Source organism: Cnephaeus nilssonii (genome assembly GCF_951640355.1).
Source record: "Cnephaeus nilssonii genome assembly, chromosome: 11".
NCBI lineage: Eukaryota > Metazoa > Chordata > Mammalia > Chiroptera > Vespertilionidae > Cnephaeus > Cnephaeus nilssonii.
In genome coordinates this window covers 44,414,785-44,436,682 of record NC_137082.1, presented here as the reverse complement: position 1 = coordinate 44,436,682, position 21,898 = coordinate 44,414,785, and the positions used below count along the sequence as shown (strand labels likewise).

The following is a 21,898-nucleotide window of genomic DNA, read 5'->3' as shown; positions in this document are numbered from 1 at the left end:
AAAACTTTAAAAGGTAACTTTTACACATCACATACATACATATATAGAAAAAGATCCATTTACTCAGTAATGACATGAAAAATGACATGATTCTACATTATTAGTCATTCTAAAGAATGCAAATTATTCTGGAAATAATTTTTTTATCCTGCTTTCTCTGTCTTTATCTTCTTGAAATATTTTTCTTTAATATAAGATATTATAAAAAGAAATATACTGGATCTTACTAAGTATCTTTAAAATATTATGTGTACATGCAACAATTATTTTTGCAATAAAAATCTTAGTAAGAAGATATAATACTTTAAAGGGCAGCATTTAAGGAGATTTTGTCCTTCAAACGATAGTTCATCTTAAATAATTGATGATAAGATTTTTGAATAATCCTATTTTTATTTTTGTTAATCCTCACCTGAGATTATTTTTTCCATTGCTTTTCAGAGAGAGTGGAAGGGAGAGAGGGAGGAAGGAAGGGGGGGAGAGAGAGAGAGAGAGAGAGAGAGAGAGAGAGAGAGAGAGAGACATTGATGTGAGAGAGACATTGATATGAGAGAGACACATCGACTGGTTGCCTCATGCACACACCCTGACCAGGGGCAGGGAGTAAACCTGCAACCCAGGTATGTGCCCTTGACCGGGATCAAACCCGAAACCCTTCGGTGCATGGCCCGACACTCTAACCACTTAGCAACACTGCCAGGTTGCTAGCATTTTAAATTTTAATTTTGAAGTACTTCAAACATGTTGAAGAAAATGGAGAATATAGCAAAAATCTTTCTACCCACAATCCATGTTTAACAAATGGTAACATTTGACTATGTTTCTTTAGATCCTCTTTTTCTTAAGATATAAAATGATGTAATATAATTGAATCCCTATTTTAAAAATCTTCCGATTTTTAATTGGTACTTCATATATAATACAATTCTTTTTCCCATTCTGTATGATTTTCAAGATTTATCCATGTTGACACATGCAGATTCCTTTATTCATTTTAATTTATAGATTATATTCCTCTGATTACTTCCCTGCCAACCCCCCTTACGCTGCTGCTGTTACTTGTTTTGTCTTTTTTACATAAATGTTAATATATTGTACTTATGTTCTGGACTTTACATTTTTCACAAAACTTCTTTATGTTTAAAATATACAATACCAAGATTTATTTTGTATCCCTTATCAACTTATGGAAAACTAAAAGAAAATTATATTGGGGGACAAGATTTTCCTAAGAATCTTTAATCGTCATAATGCAGCAGTGAGGTTGGTAGAGAACATTTTGATGAATTCCAGACATATTCCTAACCTTTGATATGTCCCAAGGTTTATAAATAGTCCATTTAGGAGAAATATAAATTAGCTGGACCCTGGTTGCTTTACCTAAGTACTTTATATTTAATACAATGTAATGGAATTCATTAATGCAACATAAATATTTCTCTTTTAAAATGTTTTTTTCTCTCATTCTTTTTAGGACTCTGAAGTAATTTAGTTCTAGACCAACTTTCTTTTTATCCTTTAATTTAGCATATCATTAGGTGTTTTAAGAAGGGCACTGTATATTACTCTCTTATTTCTCTTCCCTTTTTAGGCCTGCAATCTTTTGATAGCATTTTAATCAATTAATATTTATTGATTCATTTTATGTGCTTAGCACTTTGCTAAGTATTATTGTGGATATTAATGTAAATAATTAATGGCCCACACGGAGGTTAAAATTTAATTGAAGAGAAATAAATTGCTCATTAGACCACACTAAAGTGCCAATGGTGTGAGGTGAGGTTTGGAGTGGATCATAAAGGATGCTGAAGATTGGATTTTGGAAAGCAGAAAAGAGAGGATCGTTATGAACAAGAATTCAGATGTTAATACAAGATTGGTGACAAATGAAAAGTTTAACCACTTTATTCCTGAGGGTGTACATTTGGGAAATTAAGAATAGAAGATGGTCATGAAGAGTCCAGAGAGTTTAGAACTGATGAAGTAGGCAGTGAGATGCCCACATCAATTTCATGTAAGTTAGAAGATACACTCAGTATGTCAGGAGGCCGAGTGGATCAGAGCAAGGGAAGGGAGAGCAATTAGAAGGGTTTTATCAGAATTTGGAAAATTCTACTTAGATGGGGCCTTCAAAGAGTGCATGTGCCCTCTGACCCAGTAATTCCATTTCTAAGACTTTTAGGAAAATATCCCAAAATGTGTTGTGTCTGAATGACAGAGAACTAGGTCATGGCAATATTTTGAAGTAACTTTTCTTTCATGTGTTCCTGCTCCCTGGTACCTTTTTCCTCCAAATTCCAGTGAGTCCAGGGGTGGTGAATTTTCCTGCAGTCTGAAACAGCTGTGGGGTTCCCCTGAGTGGAAAGCTCTGGGAGCCTGGGTGTAGGTATAGGTTCCTAGAGATTTCTAGAGGGTTTGTAAATGAGCTTCTGGGGTTTATGAATTTTCAGAAGTTATATGTAAGATTTCAGATTATGTGCATTTTCTAGGCAGAGTTTCAGATTCTGAAAGAAGTCTGTGACCCCCACCCAAATCAATAGTATTGCTTCAAAGATTTAATTCCTACAAGTCTCAATTTTATCTCTTCAGAGACTACCAGAACCAAGTAGAAGGAAGATATGTCATCATATTATGGCACACCGTATGAAAGTGCCAATATTTAATTTAGCAGCTATTGAAATCTATATACATAAAAGGCTAATATGCTAAGTGTTCGACCATCTGACCAGACACTATGATGCACACTGACCATTTGCAGGAGCTGCCGTGACGCGCACTGGCCATTTACAGAGAAATGCCATAGCGGACCTGGTGCCACAAAGCAACACTCAGCTTCCCCCAAGTGGGACACAGTCTCCACCACCACCCCAGAGTAACAGCCACCAAATTGCAGCTGACACTGCCAAGACCTCATGGTGCAAAATGCGGTCCCCAGCCCAGCCCAGCCCAGCCTGGAAATGGTGGCTATGGTTGCTGGGTAAATGACGTCACATAGCAACTCCTGGCTTCCTCTCCCTAGTGACTAGCCTCCTTGGAGTTTCTTCAGCCCAGGAACATGACTTGCTTTATAGCCAGGTGCAAACATTTTACACTTTAACCAAATGTCTGTGAAGCATTTTACTGTGCCTCATCTCATTTGATCCTCACAGAAGTCCTGGAATAGGTAGATGGGAGACTTGGTAGAATCCTATTTTCCAGAAAACGGAGATTTAGAAAGCTTAGAAACTTGACCTGACTGAAAAGAAGTAAGAAATGGTGTAACTTGAAAATGACTTCAGGTTTTCTCACTGCACAGAATATAGTCAAACACTGCTGCACTTAAATATTTTACCCTTTGTTCTCCCTGCATAATCTACAATAATAATCTGTTTCGTGTTGATATTTACTGTTGTGTTGCTGACAATTACCTGAAAGAGAAGTTTGGGGTGCTTCATTGGGCTGGAAAAAGTTTAGCTAAATCAGAAAGCAGGTCTAATTAAGCAAGTTTATTCTATAGCTATAAAAGGCTAAGTTGAGTCTCACATGTGCAATACATATAAAGCTCTTGCTGGCACCAATTGCACACATGTGTTTCAATCTATCATTGTTGGTCGTGAATGTGATTGACACTTCTATTATAGAGAAAGGGCAAATAGTGATATTAAAATATTTCTTCTAATTAATTTCCTTTCAATGTGCACGAATTCGTTCACCAGGCCACTAGTAGAAAAATATCAAAAAGATATATGGTATAGGAAAAGAATGGCAAATAGGTTCAAAGTGTTTACTAAATTTGATCGTTGGTTAGTCTGTGCCTGGGGCTCTTTGATAGACAGTTCTTGGGCTGTCTGACTCAGGCACAAAGCACCAGGATGGCTCTGCCTAGTCTGTTGTTTCTGCCATGAGCACTGGGGGGGCTGAGCAGTGGGGGGCTGAGCACTTGGGGGGCTGAGTGATGGGATTCACTTTGCTGTGCCATTAATTATGCTCATTTAGTCATAATTTCTTTGTTAGCTGGAGTATTACACTTCTTCAAAATGATGTGTTATCTGTCATAAGTGTAGTTTGGCAACTGAAAACCAAAAAAATTTTTTAAACCAAATTTAACTATAAGCTATTTCTTGGAGGAGTTCAGATAACCTGTAATAATACAATTTAGCTCAAGGTTAATTTCTTCCTTTCTTTTTTTATTTTCTCAATTTTCACCATCCTTTAATTTTCATTTAAGCAAAAAATGAAAAGAAAAAGAATAATTGAAATGAAGAAACATTTTAAACATAACCTTTTTTTTTTCTCTTGCAGGTTGCTTTCTGATTCTAAACAGCTTGACATTTTAAGAAAAGCAAGATCTTATATAAAACAGGAAAATTATGATGAAGCAGTAAGTATGGAGGCCTTCTATATATATAAATGCCTAAAGGACCAAACAATTGGCCAACCGGTTGCTATCATGTGCACTGACCACCAGGGGGAAGATGCTCAATGCAGGAACTGCCCCCTGGTGGTCAGTGTGCTCCCTCAGCGTGAGCGCCACTCAGCTGACCAATGGGCGCCAGACGCCGGGCTCACAGCTGGCAAGTGCAGCTGCGGTAGCACAAGCCTCTCCTGCCTGCGTGGCAGCACTACTGAGCAGGAGCGGTGCAGCGCCCAGCCTGGGCTCAGGCTCTCCCTGGCTGCCTGCCGCTTCGCGCACTACTATTTCCCTCAGGGGATGTCGAAACCAGCAGTCCAACATCCCCTGAGGGGTCCTAGATTGTAAGAGGGCACTGGCCAAGATGAGGGACCCCACTGATGCACGAATCTGTGCACTGGGCCTCTAGTGTATATATAAGTAGCTAATCACCATTTTGGGTGTGGAGAAGGGCACAGTGTGGCAATGGAGAGCAAGGTGCGCAGGCCAGGGAGCTTTACTGAACCCTCAAGTAAGGGCTGACTTTCTTTCTTTTTCTTATCTTTTTTTAAAAATATATTTTATTGATTTTTTTTTACAGAGAGGAAGGGGGAGGGGTAGAGAGTTAGAAACATCAATGAGAGAGAAACATCGATCAGCTGCCTCCTGAACACCCCCCACTGGGGATGTGCCCTCAACCAAGGTACATGCCCTTGGCTGTAATTGAACCTGGGACCCTTCAGTCCACATGCTGATGCTCTATCCACTGAGCCAAACTGGTCAGGGCAGGGCTGACTTTCTTAAGTAGCTGCTTTAGCCCTGGACATACTTCTCTTATTTCAGAGGAATTATGGGTAGATGTTTTGGGGTTAGCATTGGAAATGAACAGTTGCTACTTTCTGTAATGAAAAGGTATAATCCAAGTTTCTGTCATCTTATTTATGCATAGCATTTTAGAATGTGATATATTTGTACATTTGGAATTATCAACATATTATCAGAAATCTACTGATTCATATAGAGGCTCTGACTTTTCCCAGCTCCTACCACACTATGCTTTTCATTAACTTTCTCTTTGTTAAATGGTCATATAGTTTTAAAGTAGGAAAGAATTCTATTTTCAGTTTCTAAAATTGCCTATGTAATACCATGCATATCTAATGCTTATTTTTGTTATGGTTTTAAAATAAGCTATTCTCCTCTGAAATATTCAGCATATTTTAATGTTTTATGACTGATTTTGGTAATCTAATATGAAAAAGTCAAAAATGATATACAGGTGGGCGTGTTCATTATTTGGGACCTATATTAGAGAGCCTTTATTTATTTCTTTAACCTGTTACCTGAAAATAATTTTCACAAAATGAAACATTTTAACCCTTTGCACTCGCTTGCTTTTTTCTCGATTCCTTTATTCTAATGCTAACCGTGTCGAGTCACACTCGACATCCGAGTGCAAAAGGTTAAATCTCTACACATGTCATAGTTTACATTTAAGGTGCCCTTTCTTATCAATATTTAAAAATTTATTTTATTCAAGAACTAGTGGCCCGGTGCATGAAACTCGTGCACAGGGATGGGGGGGCTCCCTCAGCCCAGCCTGCACCCTCTCCAATTGGAGGAGACTGGGGGACTCCGGTGGCAGGCACCCCCCGGCGGGGCTGAGGCGACTGGGTGCTGCCATCCTGTGGCTGTGTGTGCCGCCATCGTGTGAGGGCGTGATGGTCAATTAGCATATTCACTCTTTATTATATAGGATTTTTCTTGTACTTTGCAAGAAGATCCTTAAACAATTAAAATCTTTCTTTGATTGTCTATAGTTACTCTGGTTTTAATAATTTTCCTTCCTTTGAAACTTAGGTTTTTTTATTCATCCCATGTGGCAAGTTACATTTTTCTTTCTTCCTAGGTCGTCCTTTGCATGGAGCTGATTCATCTCTCATTGGAAGGATTGTCCTATTATCACACTTATGACAGATTCTTTTTGGGCATCAATGTTCTGCTTGGTTTTGTGGGATGGGCATCTTATGCTTCTTTGTTGATTATCAAGTCTCATTCAAGCCTTACCAGAAGTGTTAGTAAAGAAGTTAAGGTATGTTTAGAAAATATCATGATAATTTAGACGTTGGTGTAAAATCACAAAGATTGAGCAAAGAAACTGAATAAACTCAATTGTAATGAGTTCATACATTGTGCAAGTTGTACTAAACTCTTGTCTTTTATTTATTTTTTAAATATATTTTTATTGATTTCAGAGAGGAAGGGAGAGGGAGAGAGAGAGAGAAACATAAATGGTGAGAGAGAATCATTGACTGGCTGCCTTTTGCACATGCCCACACTGGGGATTGAGTTGACAAACTGGGCATTTTCTTAAGCTCTTTACACAATCTTATTTAAGCATTACCAACCTTGATAAGTAGATATGGAATTATTGTTCTCATTTTATAGATGGGGTGAAATTAAGTCTTGGAAAAGTTTTATACTTTGCTCATACTCATAGTCATACAGTGAGCAAGTGATAACACCCATGGGCCATCATTTTTTTGATTTACCACATTACAGGGCCATCCCTGGTGACTTACATTGAAGAACTCCTTGTTTGGCCGGTGGTTGGAAGGGAGAAATGACTGAATGAACACACTGTGGATGGGCAATGGAGAGAGAAGTGTGGACAGCATGTCAAGTTGGAATTTGGATAGGAGCATTATTCCAAATAAAGATTAGGTCCCACAGTTTATTGTGGATTAAATGGGCTTTTGTGAGCTAGTCACAGAACTCAGACAGCATTTATTAAATTATTAGTAAGGAGAAATATGTTCCAAGTTCTAAGTGACTTATTTGCAAACAAACATTAGGAACATAGTCACTTTTAAACTGAGAATTGCCTTATTCAACCATTCCATGCTATCCAGCTTTTTCTTCTCTACTGTGCTTCTCCAATGACAGAAAAATGCATTTCTTAGATTAATCATCTAGTTGTAGAACTATTGAAAGAAATACATTTTCTTCACTTTATAAAATCTCTTAAAAACCTATCAATCAGTTAGCATGAGTTTGGAAGTGTTTCAATATTTTGTTTGATTTTCAGAAACCAAGCCATCTCCTGCTGTGTAGTTTTGTGGCTATTGGCATTTTAATGGCATTTTTCCTGCTGATTCAAGCCTGTCCCTGGACTTATTACGTGTATTGCTTGTTGCCAGTGCCTATATGGTATGCGGTTCTAAGGGAGTAAGTAACATATCTTGCTGTCTTGTTTTTCACTTCCCTGTCAGATAAATCTGTATTTAAAATGCGTTAGATTTCTGTAGCATAGTCATCAACAATATTTATAATACTCTCAAATCTCCAAACCCTCTCACTTCATTTATGACAGCATAAATGTTGCATATAAGTATCCTTTTTGTTTTACCTTTTTTAAAGAATTAATTTTAGAGAGGAAGGGAGAGAGAGAGAAACATCGTGTTGTTGTTCCACTTATTTATACATTAATTGGTTAATTCTTTCATGTGCTCTGACCAGGGATCAAACCTATAACCTTGGCATATTGGGACAATGCTCCAACCAACTGAGCTACCTGGCTAGGGCCTTATTTATTTATTTATGTTTACTTCATCTTTATTGCTTTAGGGAAGCATTGTCCTTATTGCCTTCTTTATATATCTTTTATGAAAAAAATATGGAGTAAAAATAAAATGACTGTACTATGTTGAGTGACCTATAAGCAGAGTAACCCATATTTTGAACTTGTCTTGTATATCTCAGTTTCTAGTGTCTCTTCATGTTTCATAAAAAATTTTGCACTTTTTCCTATGCATTTTGCCCCTCCTTTCTTAGCTATCGAGTCAACCTGCATCAATGAAACTTTGTAATTAAATCAAATCTATTAAAGTGTGCATACAAGATTAGTGGATATTATTCACTTGTGCTGTGGTTCTAAAATGCCTCCTCACAAGTTGTACTTAAATGGGTTCTTACATTGTAGAAAACATCAGAGCTCAGGCAAGTTGCAAGTCCTTTAAAATAAAACCACTATTACGTTAGTCTGGTTTATGTTCACAGACTCAGATCTTGTTGGCATCTGTACAGTATATGCACAATAACCTAGAATTTAAACTTAGTATCAGGCATCTAAGCATCTTCAGAGCAAACCAGACCCCACAAGCCGAGCAGGGAATGAGAGCCCAGAATAAGAGTATTTTCAGAGTTAGCCAGCATGTCTGTCCTGACACAATGTGTATTTTGTTTTAATTTTTGTTAACTCCAGCTTTGACCACCTCTTCCATCCTTTGAAAACATTTAGTATTAAATATATTAAAATGTTAAAAATATAAAAATTAGCCCAAACCAGTGTGGCTCAGTTGGTTGGAGTGTTGTCCTGTGCACTGAAGGGTCTCGGGTTCGTTTCTCATATGGGCACATACCCAGGTTGAGCATTTTATCCCCAGTCAGAGTCACGTACAGGAGGCAACTGATGGATGTTTCTCTCTCTCTCCGTCTCCTTTTCTCTCTATCTTAAGTCAATAGTCAATAAAAATTAAGTTTAAAATGTCAACATCCTATATAATAAAAGAGGAGTATGCTAATTATCCATTATGCCGTAATGTCACAACCAATCTACCAGTGGTGGAGAGTTACAGGAGGGCGGGGCAGTGAGCTACGAGCAGCGGAGAGCTACCAGCGGCGGTGGGCAGGTGGCCACCTGGGGCAAGCGGCAGCGAGCTACTCGAGCACAGATTCGTGCGCAGGGCTACTAGTTTTAAAATATAAGGCAAAATGACACTGACAAAAGAATATACTGTTACTACTTAATTTGAAAGAAATGGGGTTGCTGGATATACATATGTAACTTAGATTTTTTTTTTTTCTGGTGTCATTTACTCTGTTTTAACCTTCCAGAAAATTCTGCTCTACTCCCAAACCCCAAGGGATTTTGCAAGGGTAAAACTTTTTGTTCTAAAATTTTTTAAGGGTAAATGACACTAGAAAAAATCTTCCAAATGATTTTACAAAATCATCTCTTATCTCTCTGTGCTTATTCACTGTTATGAACAAAAAAAACATTCATCTTTTGCCTGGTGTTAGCTTTTTTTTCCTACTTGGCATCTTAATAGTTTTGATAACATTATGTAGCCCTTGTTTTAAATCAGCAAAAAGGTCATAAATCGAGTGATACTGACATTTTGTAATTACTTACTTAATAATGCACTACAAATGCTAAAAAAATTTTTCCAGTAATTAAATATCAAAAAGTACTCAAGTATGTAATACATTTTAAATGGCTATGAATTAATATTTAATTATAATTAACTATATAATTAGTGACATCTTAAAATGGGTTTGGAAAAGGTTATTTAGCTCAGTAAAAAGTACAATTAAGATTTACTCTAACTAGATAAGAAAAACTTACCTTTATTTCATTAAGACAGTTGAGATTTCAAAATAAGATTAACCTTAGTGAATTAAAAATTATTTTCCAGTTTTTATTCACTTGGGTTCACTGTATTTTATTTCTGATATTGTATCTGTAATTATATAAACACTAGAGGCCCGGTGCATGAAATTCATGCACTGGGGCAGGGGTCCCTCAGCCTGGCCTGCACCCTCTCACAATCTGGGACCCCTCAGGGGATGTCTGCCTGCAAGGGGATCGGGCCTAAGGCGGCAGGTGGACATCCCTCTCTCAATATGGGATCCCTCGCTCTTTACCACCCACCTGCTCGCTGCTCCTTACCACAGCTGCAGAGGCGGGAGAGGCTCCCGCCACTGCCGCTGTGCTCACCAGCCATGAGCCCAGCTTCTGGCTGAGCAGCGTGCCCCCTGTGGGAGCACACTGACCACCGGGGGGCAGCTCCTGCATTGAGCGTCTGCCCCCTGGTGGTCAGTGCACATCATAGCAACCAGTCATTCTGGGTGTTCCACTGCAATGGTCACTTAGGCTTTTATTATATAGACTAGAGGCCCGAAGCATGAAATTTAAACAAGGGGATCGGCCCTCACAGCCATGGTGGCTTGCCTTGGCACTTGCAGCCGCGGCAGCTTGCCTTGGCCCTAGCAGCCCTGGCTTTGTCTGGAAGGTCATCCAGAACATTCGGAAAGTCGTTCGGCTATCCAGTCTAATTAGCATATTACACTTTTATTATTATAGACTAATAGCCCTACGCACGAATCCATATGCCAGTAGCTCGCTGCCGCCCTCCAGTAGCTCTCCACCCACTGCCCACCCTCCTGTAGCTACCTACACTCCCCTCATAGCTTGCTGCCCTGCCCCCTCCTGTAGCTCTCCACCACCTGCTTGTAGCTCGCTGCCCCACCCTCCTGCTGATCCGTGATCTGGTCGTTACGTGGTCGGTCGTTACACTTGACAGCATAATGACCATTTGCATATTACATCTTTATTACATAGGATGGGTATGGTTAAACTATGATCAAATAAGGCTCACTTATTGTCATTAATATTTTTAAAAACAAGCAATTTTTTGTGATCATTATAAAATTAATCCAGAAATTATAATTTTTACTAAAATACTTCTAGGTTTCAAAAAAAGATTTAGGTCAGTAAAGCCATTGAAATAAATCTATTAGAGATTCTCTTCATTTTAAAATAATTTGTGAATTACATATTTCCTGATTCATAGCTTTGCACAAAGTTTTGATTTTTTACTAAATATGGCCTAATTTTCAATTCAACATAATCTTTTTATTAAAAATCTTGCTAAACAGATACCAAGTTATTCAAGACCTTGTCACATCACTGTTGACCTTCCCTCCTCGTCATTTTGTTGGATACCTGTTAGCCTGTGCCCTGGGAATTGAAGTATTAGTAAGTAATTTACCACATTACAGCATAGTTATCTCTTTCACATTTATGTAACTCCTTTAAAATGACCTCACTTTTTATTTCTTCTTTGGAACATGTTACTAGGTTCTCAGTTTTTTCTACCGCTATATGCTTACTGCTGGACTTATTGTATTTGCGGGTTGGCCATTTACCACTCAGCTGTGGACGCGAGCAAAGGTATACGTACTCTTTTTGACACTGGACAGTTAGTAGTTACTGGTTCAACATGTGTTTAACTTGGGGAACTGTTCATTTTTAAAGAAATGAGTGAAATATATCCCTACATGAAGAGTCTGGTCCTTTTGACTAGAGGATGGAAGTTGCTTTAAGATTTCAGTGATTGCATAGATTTTCATATCAAAATGAGCCTGTCATATGGTGACTGAAAGACTCAAGGAGCAGAGGAGCTGTGTCCTTCTCTGAAGTGCTTGCTAGATTGCTTTAGCCCCAAGTATCTGAATGATGGAGCAGCCGAGGAACTGCCCAGAGCAGCGGCTAGAGGATCGCTCGCTCTCTGAACTCAGATCACAGCTGTCACCTCCCTCCCAGCCCTGTGCTACCTTCATTCTTTTCTGGAGAAGCATATGTTCATGATGGATTATTTTAAAAAATAATTATTCCTAAGTTTCTTCCTTCAAATAGATAGAGAATTATAATGTACTTCTACAAGAAATATGCTTATTTCCATTTTGATACTTTTTTTTTTAATCCTCACCCGAGGGTATTTTTCCATTGATTTTTTTTTTTTTTAGAGAGAGAGTGGAAGAGAGAGGAAAGACATAAATATCAACCTGAGAGAAACACAGGGCCCTGGCCAGGGAGGAACCTGCAATCTAAGTACATGCTCTTGACCAGAATGGAACCCAGTACCCTTTGGTCCACAGGCTGACGTTCTATCCACTGAGCCAAACCAAATGCTAAAATGATGCTTTTTTAAATATATATTTTTATTCATTTCAGAGAGGAAGGGAGAGGGAGAGAGAGATAGAAACATCAATGATAAGAGAGAATCATTGATTGGCTGCCTCCTGCACGCCCCCTACTGGGGATCAAGCCCACAACCCAGGCATGTGCCCTTGACCGGAATGGAACCTGGGACCCTTCGTCTGCTCTATCCACTCAGCCAAACCGGCGAGGGTCATTTTGCTACTTTTTGATGGAGGTAGAAAGAAGATAGGGATATCTTCTTTTTACCCTCTGAGAACTAGTAAAATTCCTCAATGGGATTCTTGATCATTTTTGTCATAATCTAAATACAAAGGTGTTTTTTTTCATTTCTTTCCTGGGCTCAATCATTTGATTATGATTGCTGGCCAAATTGCTTACAGATATAATCAATATACACTATAATGTAAATTGAAAGAAGCACTTGCCTTGAAATTTCAGGCCCAGGTTAAAATCCTGTCTGTTCCATTTACTAATCATAGGCTGATACTACTTATACTTCAACATTTCTGAGTTCAGTTTCCTCATCTGAAACTCTGTGAATAATATAACCTATCTCCCAGCTTATTGTGAGAATTATGAGATAATACCTATATACTACCTATTACATAACTGATCCTTCACAGACAGTAACTCCATTACTTTGTAAACAGATATAAGGTTTTGAATTTTCTCTTTGATTCATAGCCATATAGTCTGTGAAACATTGAAGACTGTTTTCTCTACCATATTTGCCTAAAAATAACTTCTTTTAAATTTGTTTTAGAGCATCTCAATGAGTTGGATTTTCTTCTGTTTGCTCCTGGCAGCGTTCCCACTGATGCCTGTTGTAGGACGAAAGCCAGATATCTTTCTAGTGTATGAACAATATTTTTTAACTTATTTTCTTTCCAATACAATTATTTTTCTTAACACTATGAAATATGAATCTAATCTTGATCATAAGTTTAAAATTATACAAACTAGAAGTTAAAATATTAATACCAAACCATTTGTCATAATTTTTGCCTAGACTCTAGGAGCCATTAAAGCTCCCTGGCCTGCCTCTGGGCCTTCACAAGAATGACATTGTACCAAACAGTGATAACTTAAAGTACCACTCCCCCCGATTCCCACCCCACTCCCCCAAAATCCAGAAGCTTTCTGTATCTTTATATACTGGAAAAGCTTTCAATGAAAAAGTCTTCTGTTGCCAAAACAAAAAGGTTTAAAAGCCATTGATGTCATCTCTGTTTTTGCCTGTGAGCATGTCCACACTTTAAGTCTTTAAAAAATTAAATTCCTATTCTAATCTGAATGTAAAGATCTCCATGGAAAGAAACTATACTTTGACAACTTTCTCATTTTAATCACTTTGACTGTTAGAAAATTCTATATACCTTTCTTGAATTCTCCATGCTACTATTATATTTATTTTCAATATATCCTAAATAAATCCATAAAATAATTGGTTACCTTTGCTTTTAACTTTACTTTTAAATTATTATCAAGTAATCTATTGGCTGTGTGTGTATATTTATGCATGTGATTGACAAACTAAATAATCATTATTTCATGTAACATTTCCTTTCTTATTCTCTAATATGTAATCATCTTTGTTACTTTCTTTAGAACTCTGTATAAATAATATTTTTAGCATTTTAACCTAATCTTTAATAGATGAGAGTATGTCTTTTTTAATTGAGGGAAAGTTAACTAAACAATATTTTTAAGTATGTGTTAATTTTAAAGTATGTGTATCTATTTTGCTACTTCATTTTGATTAAACCAAAAGACTCAGACATTTTCCATTAGTGTAGAATGTCTAATGTTTTCATATGCTCTGTGTTCAGTCAGCATCTTAAGAAAATTTGAAATTGTGAATTGTGTTTTCAAACAGAATGGGTGCAGGCCTGCTGGTCCTTCTGCTGTCCCTGTTTGTTGTAACATCTCTCATAAAAACAAAAGATAGTTTTGTAAATGACAAGCTATTGTTACACCTGTTACAGGTTAGTTACAGATTGTCAAACTGTCTTATTACTAATGATATACCAAAATGTATCTACGGTTGTGTTTAATTACATTGCTCTTAAGATGTCATCATAAGTTATCTAATACCTACTAGCTAAGAAGAGAGTTTTCTGTTTAAGATATCACATGGAAATATATTTTCTAAAAGTTGTGAAATAGCAAAGAGGTCAACAGAAGGCAGCTCAGAGATGCCCGAGAGCAGGTTAAGGAGGCATAAGAGGCATCTCTACTGACCAAAAAGTTGACCTGCAAGGGCCTCCTCTAGACTGAGATTCTGTGTTGTCCTCATTTGAAGTGAAGGCAGCCCCTGAGTATGCTTATATGAAGAATAGCCAATTTAAGGCTTCAGAGGATGTCCTAGGAGAAAATAAACTTCACCTTGGTTGGTGGCATTGTTGTGGTATAAAGAACTATGAACTTGATATTTCAAAATTGAGTTAATTGCCAGTTATGTTGCCTACTACATGTGTGATTTTCAATAATAGAACTTTAGTCTGTTTTCAATCTGTAGAGATAATATCTAATAGTGTTGTGAAAATTAGAGATTATAATATCATTCTGTAAAATGAAGCATTTCTGTAGATAGTGAAAACCACATTTTTTTCTTTTAAACAATAAAAAAAAAAAATCTACATTTAGAACTCTGACCAAAAAAACTTATATGAGTCTACTCAAATAATGTACTCAGAACAAAGCTGAGATAATGGAAAGTATTTCCTAGGACACTCTGAAATAAAAATATATGCAGCACTTCAAAGATGTCATTCTTGAAGAACAACAGAGAACACATAACAAGAGAAGAAACATTTTGTCAAGGTTCCTACCAACCATTGGAGTGTATCTTTCATTTTAAATGGTGTACTGACTGGCTTTTCTGTAAAGCCAGTAGCAGCTTTGATGGAATTCACTAGTAATACTAAGTACTTTAGCAGTAGTGAATGTTTCTGAATCTCACTCTAGAGGAGCGAAGACTATCAAGTGAAAATTCTAACAGACTTTGTTAGAAATCCTTTCTTATCAAAATTTCTCCCTAGATTGAGCATCCATTCATAAGTCTTTCCTAAGTATAAGGTAAATCTTTTACAAAATTCCTCTTTACATTAAATTTATTAATTTGCATCAATTCCTGAACTGTGTGCCATATTTTTCATTGATTCCAAGGTACGTATCTGAAATGAAAAAATGTCTTATAATTGAAAGGATCCTAGGATTGTGTCATAGCTTCATTGATAACACTTTTGTTGTTCTTCCTTCACTAAAAATGTAAGAGTAACTTAAATATAGATCTAGGATTTGGTGGTGAGATTGCTAATCTGATCTCTAAGAGAGTTTACTTTGTCCACAGCCATAACTTAGCTGATAACTTCTTAAAGTGGCAATTGGTCCACTAGTTCAGGGATCAGCAAACATTTCTCTAAAGAGCCAGATTGTAAAGATTTTGGGCTTTAGGGCCATGTAGAGTCTGTTGTAAATTTTCATCTCTACCTCTGCAGTGCAAAGGGAGCTAGCTATAGGAAACATGTGATTGTGATCCAATAATATAATATTTCTAAACACAGGCCCCAGGCCTCTAAGCTGTAGTTTACCAACTAGTTTATGTATGTTCCCTGAAGAATATTGTACTCCTTGTAGTCCCAGTACCAACTGAATACTCAGGCCACAAGTACATGTTGAATGAATAAATGGATATGACTATGGGTGAGAGGCAGAGGTGGGAGACACAACCACCTGCACTAAATTCTATGCACTTCACCCTCTGCATTCCCATGATTTAGAAAAACTTCAAGGTTAATAATGAATACTTATAGGTAGAAAGAGTGTGATAATGTTTGCCCACATACTCTTGCAGGTGTAAAATGCCTCATCTCATGCTTGTCAAGGATGACCTTTGCTTAGTGCAAGAGTTCTAACTCAGCCCTGGCCACAAGCAGGTGACCTGGTCCAATTTCAGTAGCAGTTTTGCCAGATTCCACTTGTTCAAGCACTTTGTGAAGTGTTCTTATATAAATTAGTCTCTCACCACCTTCTCTTTATTTCCATGTGTTGTATTTGTTTTCAGATGCTGAGCACAGTGCTTTCCATGTGGGCTGTGTATAGCACCCATAATAGCCTACTTAAGAAACAAGGACTTCCTCTTACTAATCAGGTGGTTAGCTGGATAATATTAGGTAAGAGGTCAGTCAAACCAAATGAGGTAACTTTACATCATATTTTAAAATTATCAATTTGCATCTATATTATTATTATTATTATTAAAAGGCAATTTTGTTGCCAGACAATAATAATAACCAGCTATTATTTTTATCACTTGCTGGCATTTGACAAAGAAAATTAGAACTTTTATGAACATTCATGTATTAATAAGAATTACTTTATAGACTATTTATGACATGACAATAAGGCTGTATATTTATTCACATCTGATAAAAACCTAAGTGCAGCCAGAAGAGAAAACAGTATCTTTTCTGTTTTCCCCCTCCCTTATTAATAATAAGGCATCTGTGACACTCTGAGACCATCAAATATCCTTGTAATCAAAATTTCTTCCTAGATTTAGCATCCATTCATAAGTCTTTTCTGATATAGTCTTTGTCATGATGGCTACAAAATGATTTTCTAACTCTAACCCTCCTGCATTTACCAAAAGTCTCTTAACACTCTTAAGAATCCTCCCTTCTTAAAATATGTATCTGGTGATGATAACCTTATTAGAACCACACAAATAAAAAAAATTAGAAGCTATTTGTCCAAAAGTATCCTATATAATAAAGAGGTAATATGCAAATTGACCATCACTCCAACACATAAGATGGCCACCCCCATGTGAACACAAGATGGCTGTCACGGTGGTCTGCAGGGGAGGGCAGTTGGGGGTGATCAGGCCTGCAGGGGAGAGCAGTTGGGGGCAATCAGGCCTGCAGGGGAGGCAGTTCGGCATGACCAGGCCAGCAGAAGAGGGCAGTTGGGGGCAACCAGGCCTGCAGGGGAGGGCAGTTAGGGGCAACCAGGCTGGCAAAGGAGGAAAGTTAGGGGTGACTGGGCCAGCAGGGGAGGGCAGTTAGGGGCGACCATCCCGGCAGGGGAGGGCAGTTAGGGGCAATTGGGCCGGCAGGGGAGCAGTTAGGCGTTGATCAGGCTGGTAGGGGAGTGGTTAGGGGGTGATCTGGCTGTAAGGCAGAAGTGGTTAGGGGCAATCAGGCAGGCGAGCAGTTGGGAGCCAGCAGTCCTGGATTGTGAGAGGGATTTCCCAGATTGGAGAGGGTGCAGGCTGGGCTGAGGGACATACCCCTCCCCCCATGCACAAATTTCGTGCACCGGACCTCTAGTTATAAATATAACTTGCATGGTCTTAAATTTTGCAGTGACTTGACTTTGAATGTGATTATCTTTACATTTAACTCAGTGCATATTGACTAGTGATAACAGTAGAAGCTAACAGTTATTAAGCACCTACTGTACCCGAGGCACTATGCTCAGGGAACATTTTACAGGTGAATTGTATTCAAACCTCACCACTTTTTATGTTATCTCTACTTGACAGATAGAAATACTGCTCACATGCCCCATGGTTAACACTTAATAAGTGTTTCTGCCAGGGTTCTATCGCAGGTCATCTGTCTCCATACTCTGGAGTATTGAACTCCAGGCATATCGCCATCCTAACTAGAGGGATTACAAAGTTATGTACATTTCCATTCCCCCTCTCTTTTTATCTCTCCTCCCATTGAAGTAATTGCTTTCTTATGCTGTGGGGAAAGATTACTTCTCTCATGCATGATGAAGTCCTTTCTCCTCTCTAATTTCCAAAGGAGCACACTACAACTCTCAATGAATATTTTGCAGTGAGAAAACTTGGAGTAGGAGTAAGAGGTCTTTTGCACTAAATGCCTAATTAGGAGAAGAGTTGCTGAATCTTGAATAATATATTTCATTATTTATAGAACGTAAGTTATTCATTTAGGGATTAATATTACAGTGAGTGAAGCTGATTATAAATTGAGAATATCTGAACCAAAAGTTGGTTAAAACAATAAGATATAATTTTAATTAAAACATTAAGTTTCAAATTTCTCACAGAAATGATTAGGGCAAATATAGCCTCATTGTAAAGGTCACACAAACAATAGGGTTATATGTGATTATAGATTATTTAGTGCTTCTAAACTCACATGTTATGTGCCTCTTGCTGACACGCCCCTGTGTGTTTCATTGCAGCCTCCTCCTTCGTGGTGCCCCTGCTGAGTCCCAGGAGCCTCTTGGAGCGATTGTTTAGCATACTTGTCTCCTCGATGTCAGCGTACCTCCTCCTAAGCACAGGGTACAAACATTTTTAAGTTTTCATTTAGAGTAGCAAGTTTTAAATGTTGGCATTTCTCTATGAGCATTTAATCTCGAAAAATGAACAATGTTGTGTAAATCTTGAGGAATTAATTATAAGTATTTTCTGTAATAAGAACTATATATGACTTGAACCATAACCTTTAATTTTCTTTTTCTTATAATCTTTCTGTTTATTTCCTGAAGTGGCTAAAATGTTTTATTTTAGTATTAGAAAATTCCAATTGATTATGGAGGTATTTTAAGTCTCAAACAATGACTGAGAAGAATTTTACTTTTGGTTGCATTTCTTTCATGTACTTTAACTTAGGCTTTGATCATTCATTCTTCTTTGAATTTAATATTTTATTTTTACTGTTACATATATCACAGTCCAAATAGTCCTTTTGATTCAGAAGACTTTTAGAATATTTTCCCAAAAGTTAAAGGATGCATTTTTAGTTAAGATTGAATTTTTTTTTACAGAAGAAAGAAATACTAGCAGTCTAATTTGTGGTAGGTCCTGAAGTGTTCTCTTGAACTCAGTGAAAACAGTGACATGTATCTTCCCATCTACTTAGAAGAAAAAAATTATTCACTTGCTTTTGAATTTCATTTCATCTTACTTAAATCCTTACGAGGATGAGAAATGTGCACATTATAACAAACACCAAATAGAATAGGCAAACCAAATAACCACCACTCATAGTTTGGCCCAAATATAGAGTCTGCTTTCAATTAGACTAAACCTAGGGATTTACCATTGTGCTGTCAATGGATTCTTCCCATATTAGCTGATTTTGTAAAGGCATTTTGGGTCCAAGACTTGAGTTCATTTTGGGGGAAGTTTAGGTGTCCTAGTTCAGTTTTAGAGAGATGTTCTCATAGTAGACCTTAACATCTTAAGTGACCTAGATCCCAGAAGTTCTTCTATTCCCCAGATAGCAGATGATCCACTAGGTGCTAGACTTCCTCTGACCAAGGCCCCCACACCTCCTATCTTTTCATTTCTCTCTGCACAAACAGGTCTGGGCACAGTAATGAAGATGTAATATGTATAATCAACATAGACATTTTCACCAGTTACCTAATAAGATCCTCAGATGGGCTTGCCTTCAGACTTAGGACTTTGAACTCTGAAATAAAGCTTGAAGTCTATCAGCATATTCTTACTCAAGAGTGACAAACATAATGAAATCTTAAAACTCTTCATCTTTTTTCCCTTTATTGGTGAAATTATCTCTCTATATAAAAGCCTAATATGCTAAGTGTCCAACCATTCATTCAACCAGTCGCTATGATGCGCACTGACCACCAGGGGGCAGACACACCGACCGGTAGGTTAGCTTGCTGCTGGGGTCCAGCTGATTGGACTGGGCGAGATGGGCCAGACATGCCCTGGAGCCCTCCTGCAGTCCCTCCCCAGCCTCTAAAATATTTCTTCTAATTAATTTTCTTTCAATGTGCACAAATCTGTGCACTGGGCTTCTAGTAGAATAAATAATTTAGTTATAATCAGAATCTATCAATGTGTAAATGTATATGTGAATTGGAATATGCATTTTTTTGTCTAGATAAAAATCAGAATATAAAATAATTTCTGTTCTATCCCACCATTTTAGGGTGATACAACTTTCATTAAGAGATTACACCCAGAGGTTGCCTTAGGAAGTAATGTTTGACAGGATCCAGGAACTTGTGTATATTCTACACAGTCACTTAATAATCAATAAGCCCTTTTCTTTTTTGGACCTCCAAGTTCTAAAGCACTACACAGATTTAAAGGAATGTATAGTAGATTAAAAGTTGCAAATAAATCTAAACATAGATCTGATTTGCTGGATTAGAAGTTAAAAAAGGATAATTAAAGTTGAATTTGAGTGAAAAGGTATTTCATAATGTAGAGTTGAGTTAGCTATGTAACTAACATTAGGGATAAGCATTATAGTGTTTTAAATCATCAATTTAGTACTCATGAAAGATACCAAAACAGATTATCCTAAGTACATTTAATTTATTTTAAGAAAATCTAAAAAGTAAAAATTTACACCTAGTGAGTGTGACCTTACTAATGAATGTGTTAAGAAATATATTTTTTAACATCGGAAAGTACATTTACCTTTGCAAAAACATTCAACAGATGTAGCCTGAAGCAGCACAGTCTAATAATTTCACTTAGAACATTTTCAGTGTCAACTCAGATTTGCAAAACATAGTCCACATTGTCATCTTTTCACATTACTGTTTTAGGCAATCTGGAGGGTTCTCTATGGATATTAGTGAATAGTCAGAATTATAGGATATTTTTAAAAATTCAGTTTTATTACTTTAAAGAAAGACAGCAATAGTAATCCTAAATTCTAACTTATAATGCATCCTTGATTTTATGAATAAAGATTTATTTTGTAATCAATATTTAATTATTTTTATGCAAATAGAAGCTATTGTAATACTTGAAAATAATTTCCTTAAGTTGGTTAAAATTTCCCTCTGAAATTTTTTATATGATCCCTTAGCACACTATAAAAGAAAGCTAAATGCCTTTCAGCCCTGTTCGATTTGCAGAGACCAAACTAGCAGATCCTGAGTTAGTATGGTTTTATTATGTACACTATGATGACATTTTACTGGTGTTTCAGTATATTAATTCAGATATGCAGATTTCATACGAGATATTGATTATCTAAAGAAATGAAGCCCTAGCCAGTTTGGCTTAGTAGATAGAGCATCGGCCCACGGACTGAGGAGTTCTGGGTTCAATTTTGGTCAAGGGCATGTACCTCAGTTGCAGGCTCAAACTCCGGCCAGGGGCACGTTTGGGAGGCAACCAATTGATGTGTCTCTCTCACTATGTCTCTCTCTATGTCTCTCCCCAACCCTTCCACACTCTATTAAAAAAAAAAAATTCAATGGAAAAGTATCCTCAGGTAAGGATTAACCAAAAAAAAAGAAAGTCCCATAGGAATATTTATTCATCTACATTTTACAGAAGAAAGTAATCATAGTTTATAGTTTTTGTAAGGAAATAAATCTGTAGCATAGGTGGATCAGAGAGTATGAACTGTTGTTTGCTTTTTACTTAAGAACAATGCCAATTTATAATAGCACCAACAGCTATGGGGGGTCCTATTTCATCATATTCTTCCCAAGATTTGGTATTTTTATTTTAAAATAAGAATATCAAATGCTATTGTAACAGGTCAGAAATGGTGTAGCTTTTTATAACTTTCTGTGCTTGTTAAACTAGTGATATTTTCTTATATGTATATTATCTCTTCATCCTCAGGCAGTCTTCTATACCAAATGATTGTGTGTGCTTCCTCAAACCCAAGTGTTCCTTCTGCCCAGTCTTCAGTGCTTTAGTTTTATGATCTGTGGTAGAGTTTAAAGCATATTGTTTATTTTGCTTTCTCATGTTT

General features: G+C 37.2%; 1 protein-coding gene across 3 annotated transcripts in view; it reads left to right on the top strand.

Annotated features, from left to right (window-relative positions):
- PIGN (phosphatidylinositol glycan anchor biosynthesis class N) overlaps nt 1-21,898 on the top strand; it is an 81,935-nt gene that overhangs the window by 30,609 nt on the left and 29,428 nt on the right. For all 3 annotated transcript variants that reach the window (XM_079785037.1, XM_079785036.1, XM_079785038.1), the window contains 9 exons: nt 4,282-4,360; nt 6,279-6,461; nt 7,458-7,597; nt 11,090-11,189; nt 11,292-11,384; nt 12,919-13,010; nt 14,032-14,140; nt 16,222-16,330; nt 18,378-18,480. In XM_079785037.1, coding sequence (XP_079641163.1) covers nt 4,282-4,360; nt 6,279-6,461; nt 7,458-7,597; nt 11,090-11,189; nt 11,292-11,384; nt 12,919-13,010; nt 14,032-14,140; nt 16,222-16,330; nt 18,378-18,480 — 1,008 coding nt within the window. The remainder of the gene's footprint in view (nt 1-4,281; nt 4,361-6,278; nt 6,462-7,457; nt 7,598-11,089; nt 11,190-11,291; nt 11,385-12,918; nt 13,011-14,031; nt 14,141-16,221; nt 16,331-18,377; nt 18,481-21,898) is intronic.